This window comes from Limulus polyphemus, unplaced genomic scaffold, assembly GCF_000517525.1.
Source record: "Limulus polyphemus unplaced genomic scaffold, Limulus_polyphemus-2.1.2 Scaffold759, whole genome shotgun sequence".
Lineage (NCBI taxonomy): Eukaryota > Metazoa > Arthropoda > Merostomata > Xiphosura > Limulidae > Limulus > Limulus polyphemus.
Window position 1 is genome coordinate 41,609 of NW_013666369.1, and position 27,117 is coordinate 68,725.

At 32.6% G+C, this 27,117-nt stretch overlaps 1 protein-coding gene across 2 annotated transcripts in view; it reads left to right on the top strand.

Annotated features, from left to right (window-relative positions):
* Positions 1–27,117, top strand: part of LOC106460362 (A-kinase anchor protein 1, mitochondrial-like) — a 73,634-nt gene that overhangs the window by 20,530 nt on the left and 25,987 nt on the right. For both annotated transcript variants that reach the window (XM_022387062.1, XM_013920054.2), the window contains 3 exons: positions 6,068–6,302; positions 7,895–8,028; positions 16,547–16,724. In XM_022387062.1, the coding sequence (XP_022242770.1) occupies positions 6,068–6,302; positions 7,895–8,028; positions 16,547–16,724 (547 nt within the window). The remainder of the gene's footprint in view (positions 1–6,067; positions 6,303–7,894; positions 8,029–16,546; positions 16,725–27,117) is intronic.

Consider the following 27,117-nt stretch of genomic DNA (forward strand, 5'->3'; position numbering starts at 1 on the left):
GTCTATTTACTTTGTGACCACTGCTGTGTATGTATACACACACACACACACACACATATATATATATATATATGAATGCTGATAAAGACTCGTGAACAATGACATTAAATGTTAGTTGAATATGTAAAATCAGGTTTCTAAATGTATTTTAGTTTCTTTTTATGACAGTAGAAAAACCAAGAATAACTATTTAGTTATAAAACTTTTATTCTCGATGTAACAACATAATTGTAATTTAGATTTTTCCTAAACATTTGTTATATATCACTTTATAAACTTTCATTTAGGCATTAACATACAGGCTCTTTATAGTGTTTATGTAAAGTTTGTGTACACTATATAAGGAGTTTATAAGATCCCTGTAATTGTGCATTGAAAGAATATCTATGGAATAAAAACTATCAAACATTGTAGCATACATGGTCTAAAAAATATTAATTCTTTCATTGTTACAACCCTTAATGAGTGATAGTCAAACCTTAGTTTGTGAAAAGTGATTCAGAATATGGCAGAGAGTTTTTCTTTTTGGTCAGGTTCCTTATTTTATTTTTTACTTTCTTATTATTTAATTATTCATTTTTATATATTCAGTTCACTCGTATCTTTGTTGGGTCTAACTCGTCAACTATGCTTGTGCTATTGTATTACTTTTTGCTTCCTGTTTTCTAATCATTGGCTATCCCTTTACCTTGTGGCTATTCACCTGCACCGAGGTTGATTTCATCATTGTTCTAAAGAAGGTTATTTTGGTGAATGTTAGACCAATTACTCTTTTATTTGAAATGTTCCATGATCATATTATGATTTTGCATCAATAAAATATAATAACTGCCATTTAGAGCTTTATGTTCAGAGAAAGTTCATTGATATTTGTCTCCTTATTCATTTTCACTGTACTGCTTGTGAAGGTCATTCATGCAACATTCAGTTTTGGTTAGGAGAATGGACAATGCTTGATATTGGTTAATGAAACAGTAACCCAGACAATACAGTGGCCACTTGTAACCAACTATGTACATTGTTTGCAGGCAAAAAGACATTTAATTGTGACAGTTTGTATTTGGGACACGTGTTGGAAGCATGGCCAAAAAAAATCCCCAAGCCTTTATTGGAGTTTACAATATTAAATCTATGTTAGAAAACACGGCTATGTTGTTTATTTCTGATATTTTATTTACAAAGTTACGTAGTTCAACCATACAGACCATTTGGATTGATGTTAGTTTATATTAAGTAATATAAAGAATATTAAAAAAATACATTACAAATATAGTTTATAAATGCTTTCAGTATTTTGCAGTTATTTCATTATATTATCACGAATGATAGTTTTGTTTAAAAATAATAATAATATAAAAGTACAACTTTTCCGATCTGTTTGGAACGTGACTAGTTTTTGTGAGGTCAGCTGAGCTTTTCCTATAAACTGTAACTTATTTACTACATAGAACTTCTGAAAAAGAGATATTTGTAACTGTTTCGTCCAACATTGTGCATCCGGTCTCCTGGAGTGTTCCTTTGGCTGTGAGGCGAGAAGCATAAGATCCCTGTTGTTATGTCAGTCATGTGTCAGGTTTTATACATTGATTTGAAATCAGGTGAAAACCCTTTTGGTATAGGTCCACTTATTTTTTAGTTCACAATCAGGATGCAAAAAAATCTTGTAAATTGCGACGTATAATGAACTATAAATGTAAAAGTTTTTGATTTTTTTACACGTGATCATACAAACTATTTATGTGTAAAAGTTGTATATTATTTATCTTCAGTTCACACATGTTGAAACTATCTTCCAAATATTGTCACTATTGAAATATTCACAGAAACCTATGTGCAACACAAATTAGCTGTAAAGTTCCAGTTTTTGTAAACTGAATTTGCACAGTTTATGAAATACAGATGAGTGGTTTGTTTCTCAGTTCACAAAAGTTTTTTTGTATGAGGATTAGTAAGAAACCCAGAAAGTTGTTTTATAAAACAGCTCATTACATAGTTATGAATGTTACTGCATTTTTGAAATCATAGTTGTAAATATGTTTTGGGGTTTTAATTTTTTATGTAATTATAATTATTTGTTACGTGCCAAGTTTTGTTAGTCCTCAAGAAGTGCAGTTTTATAGAATTCTTGGCAAATGATCTTTTTTTCGTATATCTGTAAGCGTATTGGTTTCCAGTGGTACATTACGAATTAGACAATGTAGCTGTAACTTGCCTCAGGTTACTTGATCTGCTGGTGTGAAGAATGGGACATTTCCAATTTGAACACAGTTGTAGGGGTGATAGCTTTCCTGTAATGTGCAAAATGAAACCAATATCATAAATCTCGGTGATCTCACTATGTAGACAATGTTTTCATTTTTACATATGTAATTATGTATATAATATCAAAATAATTGGTAATTTTTATTGCATGAGAACTCTAAATTTTGAGTGTATGCATGAACACTCCTAAGAAGGAACTATGAACGTACACTTTGTTTTCTTTATGGCAACATAACAAACTGTTCATAGAATTTATTCTTCAGATAATACAGAAATTATTTTCATGAAATAAAGAATACTAAATATTACCAAGCAATTCTCTGAAGAATGCTAATAAATTTGAGGATTAGCAATCTATCTATCTATCTGTCCGTGCAGTTTAGTAGCAGCAATCAGTTTTTACTATTACTAGTTTTATGTTTCTGTGGATTCTCTGATTTGCTTGTATGCATTCCAAAATACTAGCTTGACCCATGGATATTGTGATTGGAATGTATGCATTCCTAAATACTAGCTTGACCAATTCTTGAGGAAAATTTGTAACAAGTTAGGACTTCTAATTGGAAGAATTAGTTACATGCATGTCACGTGAGAGCTTATCAATGCGAAACGGAGAGTACTGTGTGTCTACATAAGCTCCTCCTCCTTTACATTGAATCATCGACAAATGGCAATATAACATATTCATGCATTGATGTCATCTATTGGAGTAAATCAGTAATAGTTAGCTCTAAAGGAAAACTTAACTCTCTTGCTATGGGCTTGGTTGATTCGACTGAGTTTACAATCTCAAAATGACCATCAGATATCTATAATATAACTTTTAATGTTTTGTGTATCTTCATGAAGTTTGACAAGCTTTTATTAAACACTACAAGTCTTGTACACAAAAAATCAGATTTCTTAATTAAGTAATTTTACTTAAATTTACTCTGATTGCTCCGAGTACACAGTGTTTTTCATGTTAAGATTAAATATATTTTCTTTATCTGAAAATTGGGAAATTTCATTTGTGTAATGTTTATAACCTCCTAAATAAATACTAAAAGTTCTTTTTTTTCAGTAAAACTTTATACTTTATCTGTTATTTCATCTACCCTAACCCATATTTATTCAGTAAATTTGACCAATCCTGTAACCACCATTAAAGATGACTGATTTAAAGCAGCAAAACTATGGGGTGGAAGGACGTAATGATACATAAGTATTGGTTAGGCCAAGCAAAATTGGAAACTTTATTTGATAGAAAAACATACTTAACCTTTATGGATTTTTTTTCAAACTTGGTACACTGATAAATCTTTACAACCTACAAATAGTGTCAAATTTTGTCTAAATATAAGCCACATGTGCAAAGTTATTCAACAAAAGCCACTCAAATTATGCATGCTTACACAAAAAGTCACAGGAGCTATGGGTCTGAAATTCCTACTATAGCTTCATCTAATAGCAAAATTAAACCGTTTTTAGGTTTTTTGTCATTTAGATTAAAGATGGCTGATTTAAAGTAGCAAAACTATAGGGTGAAAGAAAGTTCAGATAGACAAGTATTGGTTAGGTCAAGCAAACTAGATTAGAAGTTTCTAGATCAAGTTTTCAAAAGAATTAAACATGTGGAAGGTTATCATTCATTACTCATTGCTAACTATATGAAATTCTCCTAAGTAAAGAGCTTTTAGCATCACATGATATTAGCTTAAGCAATTAGCATCATTAACATTGTTTTAGAGATGAAAAACTACCACCATATATTTTAAAGAATCTGGTTGGTTCTGTAAAGTAAAGGTATGTTCCGAATAATAGGGTTGCGATCCTAAAGCTAATATTGGGAAATGTTAAAATGTTTAAAAATTTACTTGTTACACTGTATAATGTTCAGTTTAGTATGGAAAATGTTGAAATCATTAACTCGTTTATACCTGACAGCAGAGTTGTAGCTAGGATGATTTGAGTGGTGGATAGTATAAATCAGTCTATCCCATAGATTGAGGTGCCTGCGGCTCCTGCCATCATATCTTCCCTCCCTGACCAGGCAAAAAAAAAGGGTTAAAATTTTCATGTGTATAATTTTAATGTGCTATCATTTTAATGATGTTGAAAATTGGTAAATTCCTTTGGAAAGCCTGATAAAATGCTCCACGTGAGCAGTCTCTAGACAAGCACATGTTATAAGGTGAACAATGAGTCTAAAAAATATAGATGGAGACAAATTTTACCCTAGGCTGATTTTTATTTTCCTGATTGGTCTTCTTTAACAACAGGTAATTGATACAAATGAGATTAAAAAGTTTTTATGCAAAACTTTTACAATTTAGATATCTATAAAATTTTAAAATATTTTTACACATCACATAAACTTTTACTGGAAAGAAAATAGACATTGTATGGTATACACTGTGGATGATATTGTCTGATGTGTGATGCTAAGTACAAGTGAATTAGTGTGGAATGGGCCATTTGTTCAGTTTTGCATGTAGGTTTTTTCCTGTGGACTTTTCTTGAAAAGTATTTTGGCACAAAAGTTATTTGCTTCTTGTCTGTTTCTAATAAGCTAATTGCGAAGCAAAGTGTACTGCAACATCGACAAACAAATTTTTCATACTTATGAGGAATTATTTCTGAGTGATATAGTTAAATTGCACTGGAGTGCTGGGTGGGCAGAATGAGTCCTGGGCAGCCTGCAAACCATAGCCTTTTTATAATTGTAAAAGCTTTAACAAGTATTTGCAGAATGTGATGTGTGTTGAATGCCTAACATTCTATATTTAAGATGCATCCAATTTTCAGTTGTAATAAAAAGAAATAACGTGGTGGAACTTTTCATAGCATTCTAGTTCTAAATACACCCAATTTCAAAATATAATACGATTAATCCAAGAGCTAGAACCACCATATGCATAAATGGGTTAATGACTTACATTTATATATAGCTTCATGAGTCTCTCACTTGTTATAAGATCTTGTTTGGTAATATAAGTAGGACTATAAATTGTAATTTTGCTATATCAGCTCATTTGATTAGAAACATGTTAAGTGGACTAAGAAATACATTTTTATTGCAAATATAGTTTCTATATAAAATACAGTTTATTGTATATTTTTATTGAAAAATATGCTATAGTAGAGTTGGATTAGGGTTGATGTTTGGCTCAGTTTCATGAGAATGTGAAAATGGGAGTGCAAATGTTCACCTTAAATCAATCACATCATGGTAGAATCTGTCAAAGGTAAACAATGAACTATGTAATGTCTAACAAAACTGTATTCAAATATGATTCTTAATAATATGCGAGGGATTTAAAATTGAAAATATATTCATTATGCCTTATCGCACAGTTGTCTAAAAGCATTCCCATGATAAACATAGTTTCATTTGTTACTTGTTGAGAAAATTCTAGTTTGGAGGACAATATGCTTCCCATAAACATTTATTCTGATGAAACCTAACTTGTTACTTCTAAAACCAAAAAAATGAATTATGAGCAGTACAAGTGGATTGGTTTAGTTTAACAATCTTGCCAGAATTCCGTATGTACTAGTTAACTTGATGAATTGAGATGTACAGGTAGCTTAGTTGGTTAAATCACCTTCCAGTTCAAACCTCTGCTGATCTCAGTTTCACATTTTTAGGAAAACAGCAACATTGCTGTGTTGTGTGCCATTCTTAAACATTTATACAAATTATACACTGAACTTATGAGTTGTGTAATGGATGAAATTTCTTCAGTTTTCTTTAATCATGTTGTGTCACCCTGTTGTATTATTGCTTATTAATCTAGTCTTTTTTTTATATATTTATCATCAGCACTCAAGTGATAGTGGAAAAGGTGGAAGTGACATTCAGCCAAGTTCAGAACTTCCTAATCCTAAGGGGGATGAATACAGTCTTATCTATGAGTTTGAGATCCCACAAGAGCTCTGTGGGCGTCTGATTGGACGTCAGGGTAAACATGTGAAATACATCAAAAATTGTTCCAATGCTAGTGTGCTTATAAAGAGGCATCCTTTCAGCAAGGACTTCAAACTTTGTGGTGTTGAAGGTACAAGTCTATATTAACCAACTAGTGTTCCTTAAACTTATGTAAGGTAGATGGATGAATACAGTAGATTCAGATAGAAAGCAGTGTTTTTTAAATTAACTAGAACTATAATGAAAATGTCTATTAACGAGTAGAAATCATATCAATTAATAATAAGTATAACTATAACTAAAAAACATGTAAAACAATAACATAGTAGTAACATAAAAGTTAGTTATCTGACATAAATACACATGCATACTGAATCTATTTGTCTATTATCTGTGTGTGTGAAAGATCTGGTAGACTTTGCTAACAAATGGGTTCTCTGATCATTCAATTTTGGTTGCTGGCTAGCGTAAGAAGAGTACTGTGAAGGGGTTAATTAATGTAGAGTCCTGAGTTATTTTATCTTGACAAAGGTCAAGGTCATCACCACATGGTTAACTATAATAATAATAACAACTAAAATATGTAGTTAACTGTAATAATAACTATAACAATAAAATGAAACTAATAAATATAAGTAACTAAAACTGAAGATACAAATTTTTAACTATTACAACAAGAAAAAAAAGCAATACAGGTAAAAAGATGAATTTTATAACCCATCATGCACCTAAGCATGTGTCATGCTTAGATTCAGTCAATGCAAACAAGTTTATTAAAATTAATTGTACTCATGTAAGATGCTCATGAAGACATCCACATAAATACATGTAATATAAAGACAGAAGAAAATGCAGTTAATTTTTTATTAGTGAAAGGTAAAAAGATTTTGGTATTTTGACACATGTCGTTGATGCTCATTTTGCTTCAGATAGTTCTAAGCCACCATAGATGATCCTTATAAATCTTTTAATAAACCATAGTTTAGTACCATTAGCTACTCCTGATGGTTGATAAGTACACATCTACATTATTCAATAGCAGCTGTACTTCATATTGGTTTGAAGGAACAGTAAGAAATATAGAATTGGTAATACTTTAATGTATTGTATAATATCTTATCCCACCCAAACCGGTAAATGAAATGCATTTAATTAGGACAAAAAATCTTTTTTTTTTTCTTTTTTTTTTAGGTACAGAGCATCTACATACACAGGGAGGCATTTGCTTCCAGTACTAGATCCCTTTTTTTCATCACTTTCTGTTTTTATCTCTATTATTACATCCCTGGAACATGACTTAAAATGTATAGGTGCTTGTTCATTCATAGGTATTAACTTTTTTCAGACCTTGATAACAGTGAAATGAATGCAGTTTGCACATAAAATTAGTTTTAATCCTTTTGAGATCTGTGACATTCAAAATAAACTGAATGAACCATGATATAAAATAAATAACATGTAAGATTAGATTGAAATGTTTGTTAAATGAATCCAAAATGTAACAAAACTGTTGTTTCCCTTGAAAAGTTGAGCTAGAAATATCAGGCTATCAGAATGTTCATTGCTTTGCAAAATGAATTTAAATAAGTAAAATTACTGTAGCTGTTTGCTTTTGTCTAGGAAACTCAATGTCCAATATAAGTTAAGATTATTTGAAGAGTATTTAAAATAAAAATATGGTAACTAAGTTCAGAATGTGATATATTTGCTGTCACACAACAGGTACTTCAGAAGAAATCCGCAATGCTCTGCAGCTTATCAGGAAACGGTTTCCTACTAGTCGGTTTTCGTCCCTGACATTAGCCCAGGTGAACATTCCTATCACACATGGTGTTCCAATACCACATACGTTACAGGTAAGATTGTAGTTTTCTTTGTGCTTCTACATAAATATTAACTTGTCTATATTTTGATGTATCTAATGAAACATTAGAATTACATGTTACAGACTTAAAGTTTCAGAAAAAAATATTCTACATAGTTAATAACATATGCTTATATATCACTCCAAATAAATATTATCCTTCAAATAGCCTCCTGAAATACTGTAAATTAAATACAACATGGTTGTACAGCAACATAAATTATGTATGCATTTACTATCTCTACTATTGACTGCTTCTTAAAAAAATGGGCAACTCCCAACAAAGATCATTATTTTTTAAGTTCCATTTTTTGTGTCCACTCTTTCTTTAATAAATCTTGTTCTTCTGACTGACCACCTTCCCATTCCTAACAATGATCACCAGTACATAGTTCTGTGAGTGAAAATTAACCTCCAGAAAGACACCATTGTGGAATTACTCTTATTTTTCATGATCCGGTCAGTGCCTTTTATGATTAGCTGATTACCTCCTTGGGGTTTCTTTCTTTCATTTCTCTGCACACAACAAATATCTTGAGAACCTTGCTTGGAGGTCTTAAAGTTGAAACCTGAGATGGTCAATGAACAGAAGATCGAAGGGTTGTAGAATCTCCCTGTTTCAATAGATTGTAATTGGTATATAAACAGATTTATGACATTTAGTAATATTGTTTGTCTTGTTAAGCTATCACTACTCTACCAGTGTACAAGCTAATTTTATTGGCAAACACAGAATGATATTTGTAAGAGACTGTAGTTACTGCCAGAACCCAAACTAAAACTTCCAGCCATTATAATCCACTGACTTAAATTAAATTGAAATTTCTATAATATCAGAATTTTTAATTTTTATTTTTGCATTTATACTTGTAATGTAAGAATAGATGTCTTTAAATTTTGTGCACTGTGAAAGGTATATGTTCATGCATGCCTTCAGTTTTTGATGAAGATTTACATAAAAGATTAATGAGAATACAAATGTACTTCTAAGTTTATTTATAATACATGGATGCATAGATTATACAAAAAGGGGAAAGGAAAGGAGCATTAAAAAGATGGCTTAGTGAAAATGTGAGATTAAATATTCCTAGAAAGTGGTGCCAATGAGTGATGCCAAGAGTCATGTTTGTGAGGTGATCAGTTTCTAGTTGCTGTGTGTGTGCGTGCATGTATCTATAATAATAAAAGAGCCTCTGTGTGTGTGACTGCCATGATTCCAAGTAGCAAGAACCTAGAGACCTGAAACTTTGCAGCATACTAAGGGAGTTCTGAGGGTGTGCACCTGGGTATTATTTTCAGATTTGGCTCAAAAACATTTTGACCATTTTTTTTTGCTTTGTAGCCCCATAATTCTGCTTCCTGAAGGTCTAGTGAATGAACTGCCAAATACTCTTTTTCAACACAAACATGGGAAGAAAAGTACAATCCTGAGAATTAGAAAAAAAGGTTGAATTGGACTAAGCTTGGGAAATGGCAACAAAAAATGGGAAGAAAAATATGAATCAGAGAATATTGGAGAATGAAAATAATTCAAATAAAAACACAGGAAGAAAAAAACTAATCTGAGAAGATAAATTGAAACTTTTTGCTTTTAAAAAGAGTTGAATGGAATTAAGTTTGGGAAATGGCAACAGACAAATCAGTTAAAGAATTGGTGCATCGGTGTAGCTATAAAAGTAATTAAGGTAATGGAGAAGCTTGACTGGTACATTGAGCCCTCTGTGAATCATGAGGGGACCACAGAATTCTGCAGCAGAACGTGGGTATTTTATGCGAGTATATATAGATGAACTGGGCAAATTCATTTGAAGCTAATAACTAGTGTTTATGTGATTCATATGTGAGGTATACTCTGTTCTTTCTTAAATGTCACTCTCATTAACAGTATTAGTCAGAATGTTCAATATATCTAGTTTTATTTTTATTATTATCACTTTTTTATTATACTTTTTATTTTTAATACTAGTTACATAGTGCAAATAAGATGATTTTGATATTAATTGTACTATTATTTTAGCACACGCTTTGGCATAGGCTCTCTACACCACAATAATCTCTAAGATTCTTATAGCTATAATGACAATTTAATTTCATTTAATTAGCATCTGTTGTTCCCACATACTTTTGTACTCACTTCACTTCCAAATGTTCACCCTCTTTCTTCCAGTCTTCCATTTTCCATTTCCAGTGTGACCTGTGTTGCATCTTTTCCTTTTCCCTCATCTATATTCTATTTCATTGAAATCATTCAGAGATTTTATGAAGTTGCCCAATGACTTCTCTTTATCAGCTAGGTGGCCCACTTACTTATTGAATGATACCACTGTGGCATGGACTATATGTTGTTATCAGATGAGTGTTCAAATCTCTAGGTTTAATCCTTGATATTTAGGTGAAACCTGTTTCCAATTTCATGATAATGTTTATGGACTCTGTCTGGAGTATTATCATCTCATGACCTTCATAGTTAATGGTGAAACACAAGAGCATCCTCGTATGCTTCACATTTTGCTCTGAATGAGTTTTTGCTGCTGGCCATTCATAGACTAGATATCTATCTATACATGCTAATTCTGCATATACAATCACTTCTTCCCTAACTGAGCTGTTCATTGCTATGATCAGTGTCAATCTCTGCTTGTATATCCAGTTCATTATTTTGACCTTCCTTTCCACATCTTGCTGCCACATTTCATTGTGTTTAACTTATTGCCATCTTCCTGGATCCATTCAATACTCTTCATGTTTTCCAGTGACATACTTTCCTCTGTCTTTTGTGGCTTCATTGACCCAGGAAGTGACTGATTTCATTCTATATTATACTGCTTTGTCTGTCTTGTCTTTTGTCAGAATTTAAAAATATAAGTCTTTTGACAATTGTCAAAATAAAAGGTATTTACTTGTATTTCTTAATAGTATAAGTATATACTATGTTGTTGTTTGGCTTAGGACTCTTATACAGTAGGTGTCTTGACTTGTTAATGATAAATTCAATGATAAATGAACAGCATGCACTTCTTGTTTTCAAAATAATATATATATTTGGAACAAGTTAAACATATGTACAACAAATTCTTCACACTATAGAGATTATAGGCATATCATAGACACTATATATGTATAGTTCTCTTCTTCTTATCAAAAGCTCACTTTGGCCTATTCAGTTACTTTAGAATTTCAGTTGACAAGCTGAACTGTCTTCTCTGTTACTATCACACTAGTATTCTGTGTGTGATTCACTTACAATTGTGGTGCGAGTTACCGTAATCATTTGATCTTCTTTCTTCTAAGTATCCTCTGTTCCTTTTGTCAAAGTGCATTTAGGCTGATTCAGTTACTTTAGAACCACGCTTTGACGGAATAATTCTTTTTCTTATCTCCTGTTAGTCTTACTCTAACATATGTTGATCAATAGATAACTTTGAGTCTGTTTAATAAAGTAATTGATAACTATCAAATACCAATTATTGTAATCAGTCTGTGGAAATGGACCAGCTATGTTCTGGGTTATTCTCTGCAGTGAATAACCTACAAGTTTTTGCAGAAGTTTCACATTGTGTGTTCAGCTTTTCCTCAGTGCAGCACAAACAGGACAGCCTTTACACTACTTCTCAATGTTTCAAAATGAATGCACTAAGAACCAATTTCATGTGTTGGCTGTAGCTTATGATGACCCCCACTCTTTGCATATAATTTTCTCAGAGAATTTAGGACCATTAGGTACATCACAGCTTAACTCACTGAGCAAAAGTGGGTCAACATGCATGTGTCACAACTGTTTTACAGAGTTACATTCAAAACTTAATTAAACAACTTTATTATCAATGTATATCAGTAAATTGTAGAAAATTGTAGTTTATAATTTAAATTTTAATAATATGTAAATTTTAATTTTTAATTTCAAAAAGAAATATATTTGAATGAATTCTCATGTAACACTTGTTAGCCCATTTTAAATTTACTTTCCACCATTGTATGCTAAATACTCATACATACTTATATACTTATACATTACGCATACCCCAAGCTCAAATGTAAACTTGTAACATTTTGGTTTATGTAAGTGTAAACCAGAAGTTCAAACCCATGTGCTTAGACCTTCCCAGGACATCCTAATTCTGCAGGGCATTTGCTATTGGATTATTTCTAACCTATAGAAATAGAAGATTCCAATTTACTGAATGGGATGAGGCTATTAGTCATTAGGATAATCAGTTTTGAAGGTTTTGCCATCCTTTTCTTTGTCTGAAAGCATTAAAACTCTGCTTGTTTTTGTGGGAAAACATGCACTAAAATTTACACTACTAGGTCAAACTAATTTGTAAAACAATTTTAAGCTAGGAATAGTATCCTTCAAATGTTTATTTTATGCTTAATTTTGAGGCAAGCTGGAGTGAGGTAAAGAGATGCCTCACTCCTATATGACTAAGGTGCTCTGGAGGGGCCTTTCTTCAATCTCAGCCTGTGAGAGATGATGGAAAAATGGTACCTCCAGATACATTAACACCTATAAGGGAAGTAACAACAAAATTTATACACTGTGTGGCTCTTTTTTTCACTGATGGAAGTGAGCGACACACCATACAAAAATTGGTATAATAAATATCTACTTTTAAAAGGAGGATCCCATGAGTTTCACTCATTGGAGTGAAAGACTGTGGTTGTAACCTTAGACTTTTAGCCTCCTGGGTCTCTAAGCTTGTTGAACCTCTTGAGGTCAATTTGCTAGGATGCACCACTTGGCTTTTTAAAACTAAAGATCTTAAGTTGTGAGCCATATGGGTCTCAGTGCTCGTTACACCTCTGGAGGTGAACTTGCAGGGATGCACCACTTGGCCATTATTGTCAAGATAACAGGACTTACCTGATTTAATGGTGCTTATGTTGTCTTAAGTGCTCATTTTTCCTGACTAACAAGAGGGAAGGGAATAAACTGAATAGAGAAAAACACAAACACGTAAATTAAATGCATGATTATTAGCACTGGATAAAGACATTGTGTTACTTTCAGTCCATATAAAAACATAGGCACAGAATCTGAGTTCATAATCACACACAACACTAAAAGAACACTGTATTAGACTTGTAATCTCCAGTAGTGGAGCTGGTCTTCTGCAATCTTTCTCTCCCATCCAACCACTTGGAATACAGTTAAACTTCTGTGATAACTTGGAGTTGTAACTAGAGGGGGAGCTGTTGTTAAAACTTGAGATTGAAGGCATTGTCAAGATTTTGAATGATATAGAAGCTCTCTTTGTTCTACTTTTTGAAGAAGTCATCATTGTTAAGGTGTAGATGATTGGCACTAAGATGTAGGTGGATGGCTTTCTTAACCATTTTCAGGATTTTGCTAGTGTCTTATCGTCTATGCTGAAATTCTCTACTGCACCTGGAAGCCCAGATCTGTGCTTTAAATTACCTTGGTAAATATGGAAAGGGAAAACAAAACACAAGGTTTAGTGACAGGAATAGGATGACAGAACAGTACTGTACGAAAAATTATGTACTTGATGCAGAAAATAAAGGCAGATTTTCCCCATAGAGCCGCGGATGTAGGACAGTCATACATAGCATGACATATGGTTTCAATACAGAGACAATGATTAACTGTTGTGATTTTAAATTTATTTAATCTCACTCTTACAGGGACAATTTCAAGAACAATCTTTCAGGCTAAGTCCCACTGAGATGCTTCAAAGCATACGAAATTTACCTTGTCCCAAACTTTGTTCCAGTATATTGTAGGATAATTTAATGGATAATTTAACTGTACTTTAGGGTGTCACTTAGTGAGCATATACTAAACTGCATATTTGAACTTAAAATTTCTGATTCCACACTCAAATAAAAAAAAAAAAAAATAGGCTTAGTGTTTGATGTAAATTTCCATCACACTATTACAAAAGCTTGAGGAAGACAAGATTTCAGATGAAAGTTCTAAATTTCTAGCTTTATATGTATACTTTTATTTATTATTATAAAAGTAACTAAAATGTAAAAATAGGATCTTGTAAAGTTTGGTAGGAAACTTAAAATACTTGTGTAACATGCACTCAGCATGAGCATGGTTGTGTAATTCAATAAGCATGTTGCTGCTAACTTAACTCTTTGTTGTTCCATGTAATAAATAGCTATCACATATTGTGTAATGAAATAAAATTAAATGAAAAAGCTATTAGCTATCACTGTAGAAGTAAATAGTGTTTAACTGTTTATTACAATGTGCAGGCATTCCAGAAAGAAAAAAAAGGGGTAATTACATTTATTTTGTATTATTATTTTTGTTATGTGGTGGTTACAAGGTTAATGCAGGTACATTTAGGGTGGAAAAAATAGCTGATAAATGTAGAATTTTAGTGAAAACAATCTTCAATATTCATTTAGAAGCTCTAGAGGGTATGCAAATGAAATTTAAAAGCTGTAAGATAAAAAAATATTTTTATTCTTAGAATGAGAATCACCTTGCACTCAAACTGACTCAGTTAAGACTTTCTAAATTCACAGACAAATCCTATGTAGAAATACTTTATTTAAAAATCTGATTTTTTTGTATAGAACAGACTTGTAATGTCTACTAAAAGCTTGTCAAATCTTGTAAAAATGCATTTATTAAATAAAAAGTTATAGGATGTAAAGTTCATGGTTATATGGTCATTGAAAATGACGAAGTGTGTGTGGAGAGTTAAGAGACACTTTTAAATGGTTCCAGACTGCAGTATCACACACTCCCTTCCATTATTAATTGTTTTAGTGAGTGTCAAAGATTTTATGCTGCAATGATTTGAGAAAGTCACAATCATGCTGTACATTGAGCTGCACCCAAGCAAGATCTGTGTCTTCCAGTTGCTCTTTCTAAAACTTCTGAGTTATTGTTCATGGTGTCATCCACTAATGAAATCACTACTGCCTTTGTGGATCATCACTGTTGCAGCAGTTGCATGATGTCCAAGACCCAAGCATTTGACAACTGAACAAACTGTTGAGATAATCTGTCTACCTTGCTGCTTCACAGACGATGCTCTACAGTGAAGTTGTACTTCTGCAGTTGTAATCCAACATATGATCATGTTTTTCATGTTCTTCCAATTCATCATTTCTTTCTAGGGCAATGTGGCTATATTTATCTGTTCACTTGAAATTAGGTTGGATATACTTTTATAGAACTTTAACATAAGCATTTGTTTTGTTTATTTCACTGAACTGGAGTAGTTAGTAGTTGTGTTCATCCTGTGACTTCAGTAATTGGTTTTATCCAGATGATATCTTTAATTGCATTAGGTGCAGAGACTAGATACTCTAAGACTAATTGATATGATTAATATCATTATCATTTTGAGTTTTTCATTTGGTTATATTTCCAAGATTAAAACTCGTTTATACTGTACATCAAGTTGCATGGCAGTCATAAGGCAAACTTGTTTGGTAGCTTTGTGACAGTTATAATGGAAAGAGTAAAATATAAAAAAAATGCATTCATGAAGCAGGCTGTATGTACATGTGTGTTTTTATAAAATTTGAAACTTGCTTAGCATCACTGTTAAAGAAATTGTTCTTTTTTTCATTGATTTTGATTTTTTTTAAAAAGTATCTTTTATATTATTTCAGTATGTTGTTCTTTGCAGGAAAAATGTTTTCTTGTAATTTAGCAAGTTTAGTAAGAAAAGGAGTGTATTTGTAATTTTTTATGCATTTATCAGACTTCTAGAGACATACAGAAAAATTAAGGTGGGTGTAAAAAAATTAAGTGGTTAGAAAACATCTTTTACTCAACACAACAAACTTTTCATAAGCAGATTTTTTTTGATAATCTAGAAATGTTGACAAACTATGTATCATGTTTTGTGGAATTGTTATGTCATTTGGCAAGTGCAATATATTAAGTGGAAACAACAAAATAAAAACATTTGCTCTGTAAAACTAAAAATGTTGTTGAAAAATGTTTAAATTGTTTGAGTGTTGAGTGTTGGTTGATTTTACACACTTTAGTTGCTACAGATATATTTTATTCTATTCTTTTCAACATGTTTGTAATTACTAAGAACATGTTGTTAGTTAGGAAAACACAAGTTAATCACTGTGTAATGCTCATTATTTCATGAACTTCAAAAGAAAAATATAAAATGCTAGTTTTATAATTGTTTTTATCAAAGAAATCCTTAAAAGTTAAATTACCAAATTAAGCATTAAGCATTAAAGCAAAGAAATTTAGAAGACATCTAACACTACTGTATTATACAGATAAAATTGTAGCTCACAAAAATAATTATTAGCCTATTATAAAATATTCATTATATAGGCTTAAAAATGTTTTTATGTGTAGGTTTGGTAATTGGTGCATAGTGTAAAAAAGTTGGGTAATGCTATTGCATTAATTTTAATGGACAGTATATTATAGCTGAGAGATGTTTTTTTTTTTCATATTTTATGAAAAACTAATAATTGTAATATGCTTTGTAAAGCCCTTGCCAAGTTTATGTAACTCTGTATCTGAACTGAAATTTCATCATTAGCTCCACCTGCCAGAAGGTGTGTCTTGTGATGTTATTTTGTCCAGCATGGTCAATGCTGGCCACTTCTTCCTCCAACAACCCACACATCCCACTTATACGTCACTGAGTAGACTCGATCAGTGTATGGTAACTTGTTATGCTCAGACAGAAACTCCAACACTACCATATCCCGTTGAAGGTGAGTGTCTTTTTTTGAAGACTTGGATTTAGATGTTTAGATATAAAAGTAGTTTTAAATGTTACCTTTTGAAAAACATAAAAGTTATTTTCAAGATTGTTTTGCTAATGAACCTTAAATGGCTGATAGATATGTTTATAGACAATAGAAAGAGCAAATTTTCCTTTCCATAAGGCTCATTACAGCCATTTGATTTTGATACCCATAGAATAACAGTCTGGCATGACATCTTTGTATGTGAATGTCATGTTCATGCCCTAAATGTTGGACCTATCTTTAGCTTAAAAAGCCATATAAATTATAGCAATTTTTGGACATTGTATTCTAGTGACAGTAAATTTTGTATGTTCTAAAATGCATACATGAAAGTTACATTAATTTTTTTTTGAAACCCAACTTTGTCAAAATCAACAAAGCATATGAAAAATGCTTCAGTTTTCAAACAAACACAAGAAGCTTGAGTATACGGTGGATACAACAAGTCCTTGTTTTTCATATTTATTTTTTATCTACTATTATATATCTTTTTAACTAAAGTAACTTAAACATAAAAATTAGAAACTTCTTAGTTTAGTCTAACAAAATTTAAATAAAATATATAGTTTCACGAGCTTGAGGGTGTGTAACATGACCTTGCTGTTTATGTTAGCTCTGTAGGATACAGAGAATTGGCTTCTGCTGTCACTTATTGTTTCTGACTGAGGATGATTTGTGCTTCAGTAGTACCAAGTACAGTGATAAAGCCATTAAAAGTAAAGGGAAGGATGTGTTAAAAGTTTGAGAGCAGTAATTTAAAAATTTCTGATTAATACTATAGTCACTGCAGAGAAGAAAATGGTATTATTAATTTTAGTTAATATTGTTCGTTTATTCCTTTCAATACATGTTGATGATATTGTTACAGTTAGTGTTAGGGTAGAAACAAACAAGTGCTACTTTAGTACTGAGATCTACTGCAAGTTGACTCCAGAAACGTTTTTCTCAGCTTTGGAATGTAGTAGTACCACAAGAAGTGAGGTCAAATCTGGTGAGGCTTCCATGAGGAGGTTATATATCTGCTGACTGGATACATGATGAGTGTGTTTTTTGGCTTATAAAACCGCTGAGTCTCCTTCTTTATTGGCATAATGAAAAGTGTTGGGGATGTTGATGATTTTTAGGTCACTTGCAGCTGGGCATATTTATTTAGACCCAAATATAGCTTAGTTACTATACTTGATAACTAATAGTGGAATTCTGTGGTATCAATGTAGTAATTTATGATTTCTTTGTTATTTAAAATGTATATATAAAACCTAAAAAGCCTTTTTTTTTCACATCCTCCACATGGAAATCTCATAAGGCTTAGCAACCTATAACAAGCAGCAAATGAGTACAAAGATTATAACTAGGAGAGATAATTGTTTGCTTTACTTCTATATTTACTGTTCTATGTTTTAAGAAAATTAAGTTTAAGAACTTATTTGTAAATTGTATTAATGTATATACATATATGATGTATAATAATTGAAATGTGATTGTATTTTACAAAATACAGCCAAGACAAGTCATTTTTGAAAGACTGAAGGTCAGTTTTATATTATTGGATATGGTATCACGAGTACACGTGTGCCTCATCATTGTAACTTCTGTATTATTAGCCAGGCACGGCTGAAAGGTCAATATAATAAAAATAATAAATACATATTAATATATAATGTTATGAGATTTAAGCTATTTAGACTAAACATTTGTGTTTTTGTGTTATAATCTGCAGTTATTATAGAAAGAAAAAAGCATAATTTAAATTTATTTCCTAATTTTTTATAGTGGTTACAAGGCCGGTCAAATTGACAGACCCCATAGAGTTAGGGTAGAGAAAATAACAGAATAATAATGAAGTTTTGCTTAAAACAAAAGTTTTCAATGTATTTAGGAGGTTTTAGAGATTACACAAATAATATTTGAGGTTTTTCGGACGAACAACAGTTTTTTTTTAGTTATAGCATGAAAATCACTTCACACTTGGACTGGTAATAAAACAGACTCAGTATTTTCACATATAAATCTATAATAAAAATACTTCATTAAAAAGTGGATTTTTTTTTGTGTGTAAAAGACTTGTAATCTTTACTAAAAGTCTACCAAATTTTGTGAAGATACATTTACTGCATTAAAATTTATAAATTCTTAACTGGTGTATATTATACTGAACCCATCACAAAAGGGTAAACAGAATCCTCTATTATTACTCTTATATTGTTTTATATTCAGACTGGTCCTTCCTCCTTAAGACATCTGCTGCCCATGAGGCGGTTTGGGTTTTACACCCATTTCTTTACCTTCTTCCTCCCACCTGTATTCCCATTCCGATCGTGATTAGCTTCTTTGTCTGGTTCATTCTTTACAGTGTTACATGGCACATACTGCCCTCATTTGGGGTTCATGTTCCTGATTTTTTATTCCCTGGAACCTATTTGTTTCCCATGGTCTATCCCCTGTCACATTAAATGGTTGGGTTCATCAGCTACTTAGGCTGGTGTACTCAGACCTATACATGGAAGGTTGTTATTTCCACAGCGTTTATTCTCTTCAGATTTGTCATATCACCATGTCTTTGGTTGTTCGTCTTTTCCGTCCATTGAAGGAAATCTTTCAGGCTGGAATGTGGAGTATTTCCAATATCTTTGTAACTCATTATCTGCACGACCCAGTTGTATCTTTCTCAGGTGGATATAATCTCTCTCCTGTGGCTGTGGAAAGTCTTTTCACAACATTTCATTTATATTTTCTTTTCAGGGTTCCTCTTTTACCGCTGCTAATGGGATATCATTTTGTGATAGATGTTGCCTGGTCAGGTGTGCTTTAACTCAAACCTGCACTGTATACCAATAGAACTATAATGCCAACCATAGATATGGGGGTGGCATGCCTAGTGGTATATACATGTGTCTCTTAGTATCCATAACTTCCACTCAATGGTGGACTGTCACTCATGGACATTCATGTGTAAAGCAGAAGGGGATTTCTGCCTATCACTGCCGAACCTTTGAGCACATAAATCAGGGACGGTCTGCTTTTCAAATATGGTATCGTGGACATCCATTGCACTTTCTCCAGTATGACGTTCCTCTGAACTCCCTACCACATTTACTTCCTCCCTTTTTCTCCATGTGGAACATGAAAGTCCTTTCCACTTACTAGTTCCCAATCACTGAGGTGGTGGATCAAGGATGCTTCCTCCTGAGTGTGAAGTAGAAATTTACCTTACAATACAACCATACATTTATCCATTCAGTGAGAAGAGGGCAAAACTAGGTTCCCTCATTCCATTTCACCTGGATGCTTATTCCTAAGTGAACCGAATGTCGGTTGGAACAGGAGCAGCTTATGTAGGATTCTCCTCATAATACCAGGTTCAAGATGATACTGCCCTGTTCCCACAGTTGAGCTCAGTAGAGGCCTCCCTTCTCATTAATTCTGGTTGCAGGGGGTTTTCTTCCCTGCTCCTATGGTTGAGTTTGGGGGACTTTGCTCATAAATTGGCAACAGGATGTACGTACACTGTTTCTACGGTTGAGCAAATGTTCCACATCCTTCTCATAATTCCAGGTGCAAGATGTGTCTTCTCTGAATTTACAGTTGAGTGAGTTATGATTTCTGCTCTTGAGACAACTACACGACTCTATAATGTCAGTTTAGTTTCTTGTACTTTTTGCTCCTATGGTGGTTTCGGGAGTTTGTTTGGTTGTGGCCGAATGCTAACTTCCATTTCATAATTCCAGTTGCTTGACAGTGGATATTTTGTTTACTTACTGTTGGGGCTGGTGTATATATATATCACACAGTCCACATACCTTAGCCACATTATTTTACTCTTAACTTGTTTTTTATCTGGGTAATCCTCAACCTCCTAATGCCAAGGACAGGATGTGGAACCTTGTCTGTCTGGTTGAAGTTGGATAGATCCATTGCCAAGGCTAGTTGTTTATCTCCATCATCATATTTCGATGAACTGACCCTTGACTTGCCATTCCTCCTCATGTGGGTATGGAGTTAGCTTTGAGTTTTAATTTTATAGAGTAGCTCTTCACCTACATGAGCTGGCTGTTTTCCAATTTGGTTTGTGTGATGATGGATGATTCGAACTCACTCTGTTTTTCCTATGGATTTTACCTCTCATAATGAATTCAGCTTGTGTAAATCCTTTTTTTTCCACCCATTTCAAGTTTGTTTCTTTCTTTTGGGGTGAAGAGCATATGTGTTCTAGAAGTAGTGTGGTGCTCTGCATGTTTGCTTTGGTTTTGTCTCTGAGCGCACCAGTTATTTCTAATCAGTTGCTTTCTGCTTGTTTTCAATGTTAGGCACCTACACCGGCCCCTCCACTGTTTCAATGTTGGATTCTAGCTTTGTGTGAGAGGAGGTAAGACTGTATCGAGAGTTAAATTTTTTTTACACTGAAAATGTATTTCTAATAGGTACTTACCACTGTTTTTAGATCTTGCCAATTCTCAAAAGTGCAGATTGAGTATTAACATCAGAGGGAGCTAGTTGTTCCAATATAGGTGGCACAGTACTATTGATGGAGGATAGTCACATGCTATATACATGTTAAAAAGTGGCTCAAAATTTGTGGGGTATATAGACTGTTATGCTGACTGTTAAAATGTTTTAGCAATGCTTAGGGGACAAAAATAAGATAGAGATAGCTTTATGTGAGAAGAGCTAAGCACTTATCAGAAATACATTTTCACTGTAAGAAAATGTTAACCAGTAGGAAAGAAATGGAGTTGAGACTGTAAAACTCATTCTTACATCCTTAAGCTGACATGGGTTAGGTGATGCCAACCCATTCCTTTGACCTTTAGAATCCACTAATGTTTACATTGTATTTCTTCCAGTTATAAGTTTAGTTATAGCTTTTGTGTGATTTACAAAGCTTCACAACATGGGAGTTACTCGAACTGGTGATTTAAGTGTTTTACACTCACAAAAAAGAAACCTATCATTCTATACGTATTTGAAGAACTTGTAGCATTTCACCACAAATTAATTCTTCATATTAATTATTCAATGGGAGTTACTTTTCAACCCTCCCTCTAGCACACTCACAGCCTACATTTTCATGCACTTTATACTGAAATAATGTCAATAAAGATACTTAGGAAATTGTGTGCTTTACTAAATATTTCAATCCATATGATTGAAAATATTATACCACAACAAAATAAAACACCGAGTACACCAGGTTTACATTTGTTGTGATATCTATGCTACTTACTATGAATTTTATTAATTACTGATAATTTTACCTACTCAGCTATTTGGATTTGATACAGTTAGTCAAAATATCTTGCACTACTCTTACTGAAAAACAACAGAAAAAACTGTTTTCTCTGAAATGTAGTATGAATCTCTCCATTATTCTTCTCATTTTGTGTAAATTCACTATCTCCTAATATTTCTTTATTGAAATTGAAACATTGTTTCACAGATATTAACAAAAACACCAGGTACATCAGAAAACAAGCGACAAACACCCTTTCAACTGAGCTTTGAATTTCGTAGCTCTCATTTTCAGTTGTGCAAACTGTTGATGTACAAGGCATTACATCTGTTAGCTCCAACTGTCTCAGGATTGTGGTAATGAAGTGGATTTCAAACAATATTTGTGCATACATTGTAATATGAACATCACTGATAGCTTGTAAAGTGAGGATCACCACTTCCTGTCACCTAGTGATCTTAAAATCAATGATTGTCGTAGCTTTTTCTTGGCTAATGCCAGTCTCATTGATTGGGATGTCATCAGAAATAGTTCTGTGGACTGTCAGAGTCTGTTTCTTGCCTCAAGATCTGGAGCTTCTTCATTTGACTCATCCTGAACAGCAAGACAACTACTTATAGCTCTTTTCATCTCATCTTCATGATTACATTGTGATAATACAGGGTTCTTGTCTCCACCTGATTCAACAATATCTTCTTCTGACTCTTATTCACCAAAGGTTCATCAATCATGTATAGATGCAGCTAGTCATTGTATACTACACGTTTTTGCTCACCCCTTAACAGCTGTAACTCGTATGTTACTGGACTGATTCATTGTAGCACAAGATGAGGATCTGTCTGGCAGAAGCCAAGAGAGTTCCACATTAGTGCCACATATCAAAGCCAATCCACTTTTCACACATACATATGAAGCTAACAGAGAGTTAAGGTAAACCTGTAGGTCAGAAGGAAGATAAACGCTTGTGAATTGTAAATATTTGATACTTGAAGTGCATTAAAACAAGGAAAAGTATATATGTATATATGTAAAATTTCTATATGTAAGTAGAAATTGTGTGTTCATGAAAGTAAAAGTTGTATGTATTACATAAGCTCGAATGTTAAAATAGATTTACACTTGTACTTGTTTTTTTTGCCAAATCAGTCATTATTAAACAATAATAAAAAATCAAATAATTTGATTTTACCAAAGTGCTAAAACCCTGATGAGAAATTTAACAGTAATCAGGCTGAGTCTTGTAAGGTTAAAAGCCAATCTGTGATGAGATAAGTTGTGTAAACTAAATATATGTGATTTTTTGATAGTGCCATATTAACTTGGAAAAACAGATTGATGGATAGGGGCTGCCTAAATGCTGGGCTTGACAGCTCTACTGTAGTTGCTACAGTAGCTATTAAGATTCAGAAAACATAATGTTGATTGGAAGCATTTTATGAAAAAGAACTTGTCAGCAAATGAATCAATAAGTACAAGTGAATGAATATTAGAGGAAAGTTATTACAGATGTGAAGGTAGGAAAATGTTAACACTGTATACGTGAATAATTCATATGAACATATCCAGTTTGGCTGATACATTTACATGATTAACCAAATTCCCCTTAAATTTTGTCACTCAAGTGCAATCTTGAATAAAGTAATCATGAAATGTATAATATTATGAATAGGATAGGTAGTGTAATAACATCTGAACATGTTCAGTAAAATTAGAATATAAAAAATTACTTTCATTGCAGTATATAATGCAATCTAAGATGCAGCATAAAAATCAAATATCTATCTAATACTGTGTTGTGTATGTTCCAGTTTATCAACAGTTACATTAAGGCTTCAGTCTGGAACACAGAACAACACTATATTATGTGAAAGATAAGTTTATGTAATAGGAGTTTCAAATCAGGTAGACTTACCTCTGAAATATTGTAAACCTTTTCTTATTGAGTACTTGGTGAACAACCACGTCAATTTTGATTGTGAATGTCCTAAATGCAGTGCATTACATGTGTTACCTTATCCAAAATTATTAAACTTTTCAAATGATTTATTGCACAATTACCAGGGAAACTACATGAGCTCTGTTTTCCAACACTAAACCAGATTTTTCTTGTTAATAGTTGTTCTGTAGACCTTATGCCATTGCATGTTCTAAGCAAATTCTGACTCAATTTTAACCCAGATGTTAACATCAGCTACTGCAGGAAATTGTACAGTTGCTTCAAATTTTTTGGAGGCCTTGTCCACACTGTTTTTATTTAGTGTGCTGAGAGATCCTGTGGCTGGATTTTCAGTTATCATTGATCAGTGCATCAGCGTCTTTTATACCATATCGTCTAATGATGTCCCACTTGGGTTTCCTGATCATGTGGATGCTCAGCTTTTATAGAACATCTGCCTTTTTTTTTAATGTTGGTGAATAAACCCAATAATTTGCCCAGCTTCAAATTTTTTAGAGACCATGTTCTTACAGTCTTTTTTGAGTGTGTAGGAAGATCCTGTGGCTGGATTGTCAGCTCTCAGTGATCAGTGTATTAGGTCTTATGGTGCCATCCATTTATTGAAGTCCCAGTTAGATTTCCCAAACATGGGGTCACTTATTTTGCTCACTTTGGTGAACAAGCTCAATGATCTACTCATATATGTTCACCTTCTTTCACTGGGAAGTAGGTCTTGCCAAATAGCCCTTATACTGAAGAAGATCTTTTGATCTTATTATTACTCTTTTCTCAGGTATATACAATTTTAACCCTTTTGCTGGGGGCAGGTCAAAGAGTTATAGTTGAAAGTTATTTTCAAAATGCTATTAAATAACTTTACTATTACTTATGTCACTGGAATTGATATGAAAATGTAGTTTGTAATTCCAGTTTTAATATTATATATTTCTTAATTTAAAGAGAAATATAAAGAAAAATGCTAAATATCAATTTTTGTTTGTCACATGACACCTTATTGTTTTTGGCCCGACCTCTTTTTTTTTGTAGTGGTGATGATGGTGTAGCTTGTCTAGATGTACCTGGCCTGGGTGGTTTTACTATGTCTTCATCAGATGTGGACCTTTCACTTACTTCTTGATCTGTCCATAAGACAGAATCAAGAAGAGCTGGTTCTACCTCAAGCCATCTTGTTTTATACACCAGTTCTGTCAGAGGTATTGCAACAGAAGCATTAGCTTCCTCAACTGCTGATTCCTCTTACAGACTGCCTCCTTTATCAGAAAAATACATACAAGAGAAACTGTATCTCTTCCTTATTGAAAACTTTTTTGCTTCAATTCCTTGACTCTAGCTTGGAGTTCTCTTTTAGTTTCCATTTCTAGAAGAGAAAACATGACATATATATTACATATATTCTTTGTTGTGTAACATTATTATGAGTATTCTGTGGAATGTATTAGTTCTTTATTCTGTGATGTGTATCATAGATTTGAGAAGCAGTTCATTTTATGCTGAAATACAGAAACAGCTACACTGGATTTTGGTTAAAAACTATGTATTAAAACTATTGAACAGAGATTCCACATGTATTATAAGTAAAGTTACTTCTAAGTAAAAGTCAGTAGCAAGGAATTTGTAGCCAAATGTATTCACTTGGTAACTACACAGCCTTCTTCAACACAACTACATTTTCCAACAAAGTATAGAGAAATAGCCAAAGTCAGAGTGCTTGACTGAATTTGAAAGCTTGCAAAACAATAACTGGGTTTGAAACCTGTGTTTATTGGTTGATGAATAAGTTTCCTGAAAGCGAAAAAGGATTTTATAATCATGCACTCAAATAATATCTATTTACACCTATATGGTATACCACTAAATTCCTAACATCCCAGAAAGATTACCAATATTCAAATAATTGCAATGTTTATTGTATTGGTTCCAATTCATATAATAACTGTTTTCACAGATTCAAAATGCAGGCTTATTATTCTGAAGGATACATAAGCTGATAAATTCCACATTGTGTTCTCAGTATAAATGTTTTCACATGTTAAAAGAATAGTGTTATTACTCTGGTGAATTCTCTTAGTAAACACTATAGGATATATAAACCAATACATTCCACATCCTGTTCTAAGAGCAGGATCAAGTTAGCTTATTTCTTCATATGTGCTTTGTGGCTTTGGAGGGTATTGTATTATGGTATCAGGTAAATAGTCTAATGACACAAGTGGTGGGTTGTTGCTATATTTTCAGTGGGTTTCTACTTCAGTCATTGACAGTAAAATAAGCACAGAAAATAAATGTGAAATGTTTAGCAGTTGAAACTCTTAAGAGAAGTACATTGAACTTTCATGATCAGTAATCAAGAAGAAAGGGTACAGCTGCTTATTTTATTTATGATTTTACAACTTTTCATTATACTTTGATTTGTCTACTGGCTGAAGAATAAAATATACTGTTAGAGTAGAGGTAATAACAAAAATATAATGATTCACTGAAAAAAAATTTTTACTTAGGAGGTTTTTTAGCAATAATGTGAATTAAATTTGAGATTTTTGAGACAAAGAAAAGTATTTTTTAATCTTAACATAAAAAATCACTTTGCATTTGGACTAGTACGAAAAATTCAATTTATTCACATACAAATCTTTATTAAAATTTGTAATTAAAAAAAATTATTTTTTGCATGCAAACAACATGTAATGTTTATTAAAAGTCTGCCAAATTTTATGAAGATACATATACTGTATTAAAAGTTGTAGTATGAAAACTATAATAAGCACAGAATGGTTACAAGGACTGTCTCTGGGATGAAGCCCATAGTGAGAGAGTTAAATCTTGAACTGACTTCTCTTATACCTGAGGATGCTAGTGTCATGTTAGATAATTCAATTTAGGAATTCTTGTATCTTTTCTGGTATGTAAATTGTTGCTGATGCATTCTGTCGGGTTTTATGTACGGGCCTGATTCTGTACAGTAGATGTCTGTCACTTGCTGGTGATAACTTTCAACAATAAATAAACAGCACACTGTACACTTGTTTTAAAATAATATATTAACTTGTTACCTGCTGTGGCCATTTTGTCTTATCTTGAGGGTATTATCACATTTGTGAATTGAAAAATTATAGAGAACCTATCTTTTATTGGATTTCAGATATTATTTTTGTAAATAGTAGCATAACATT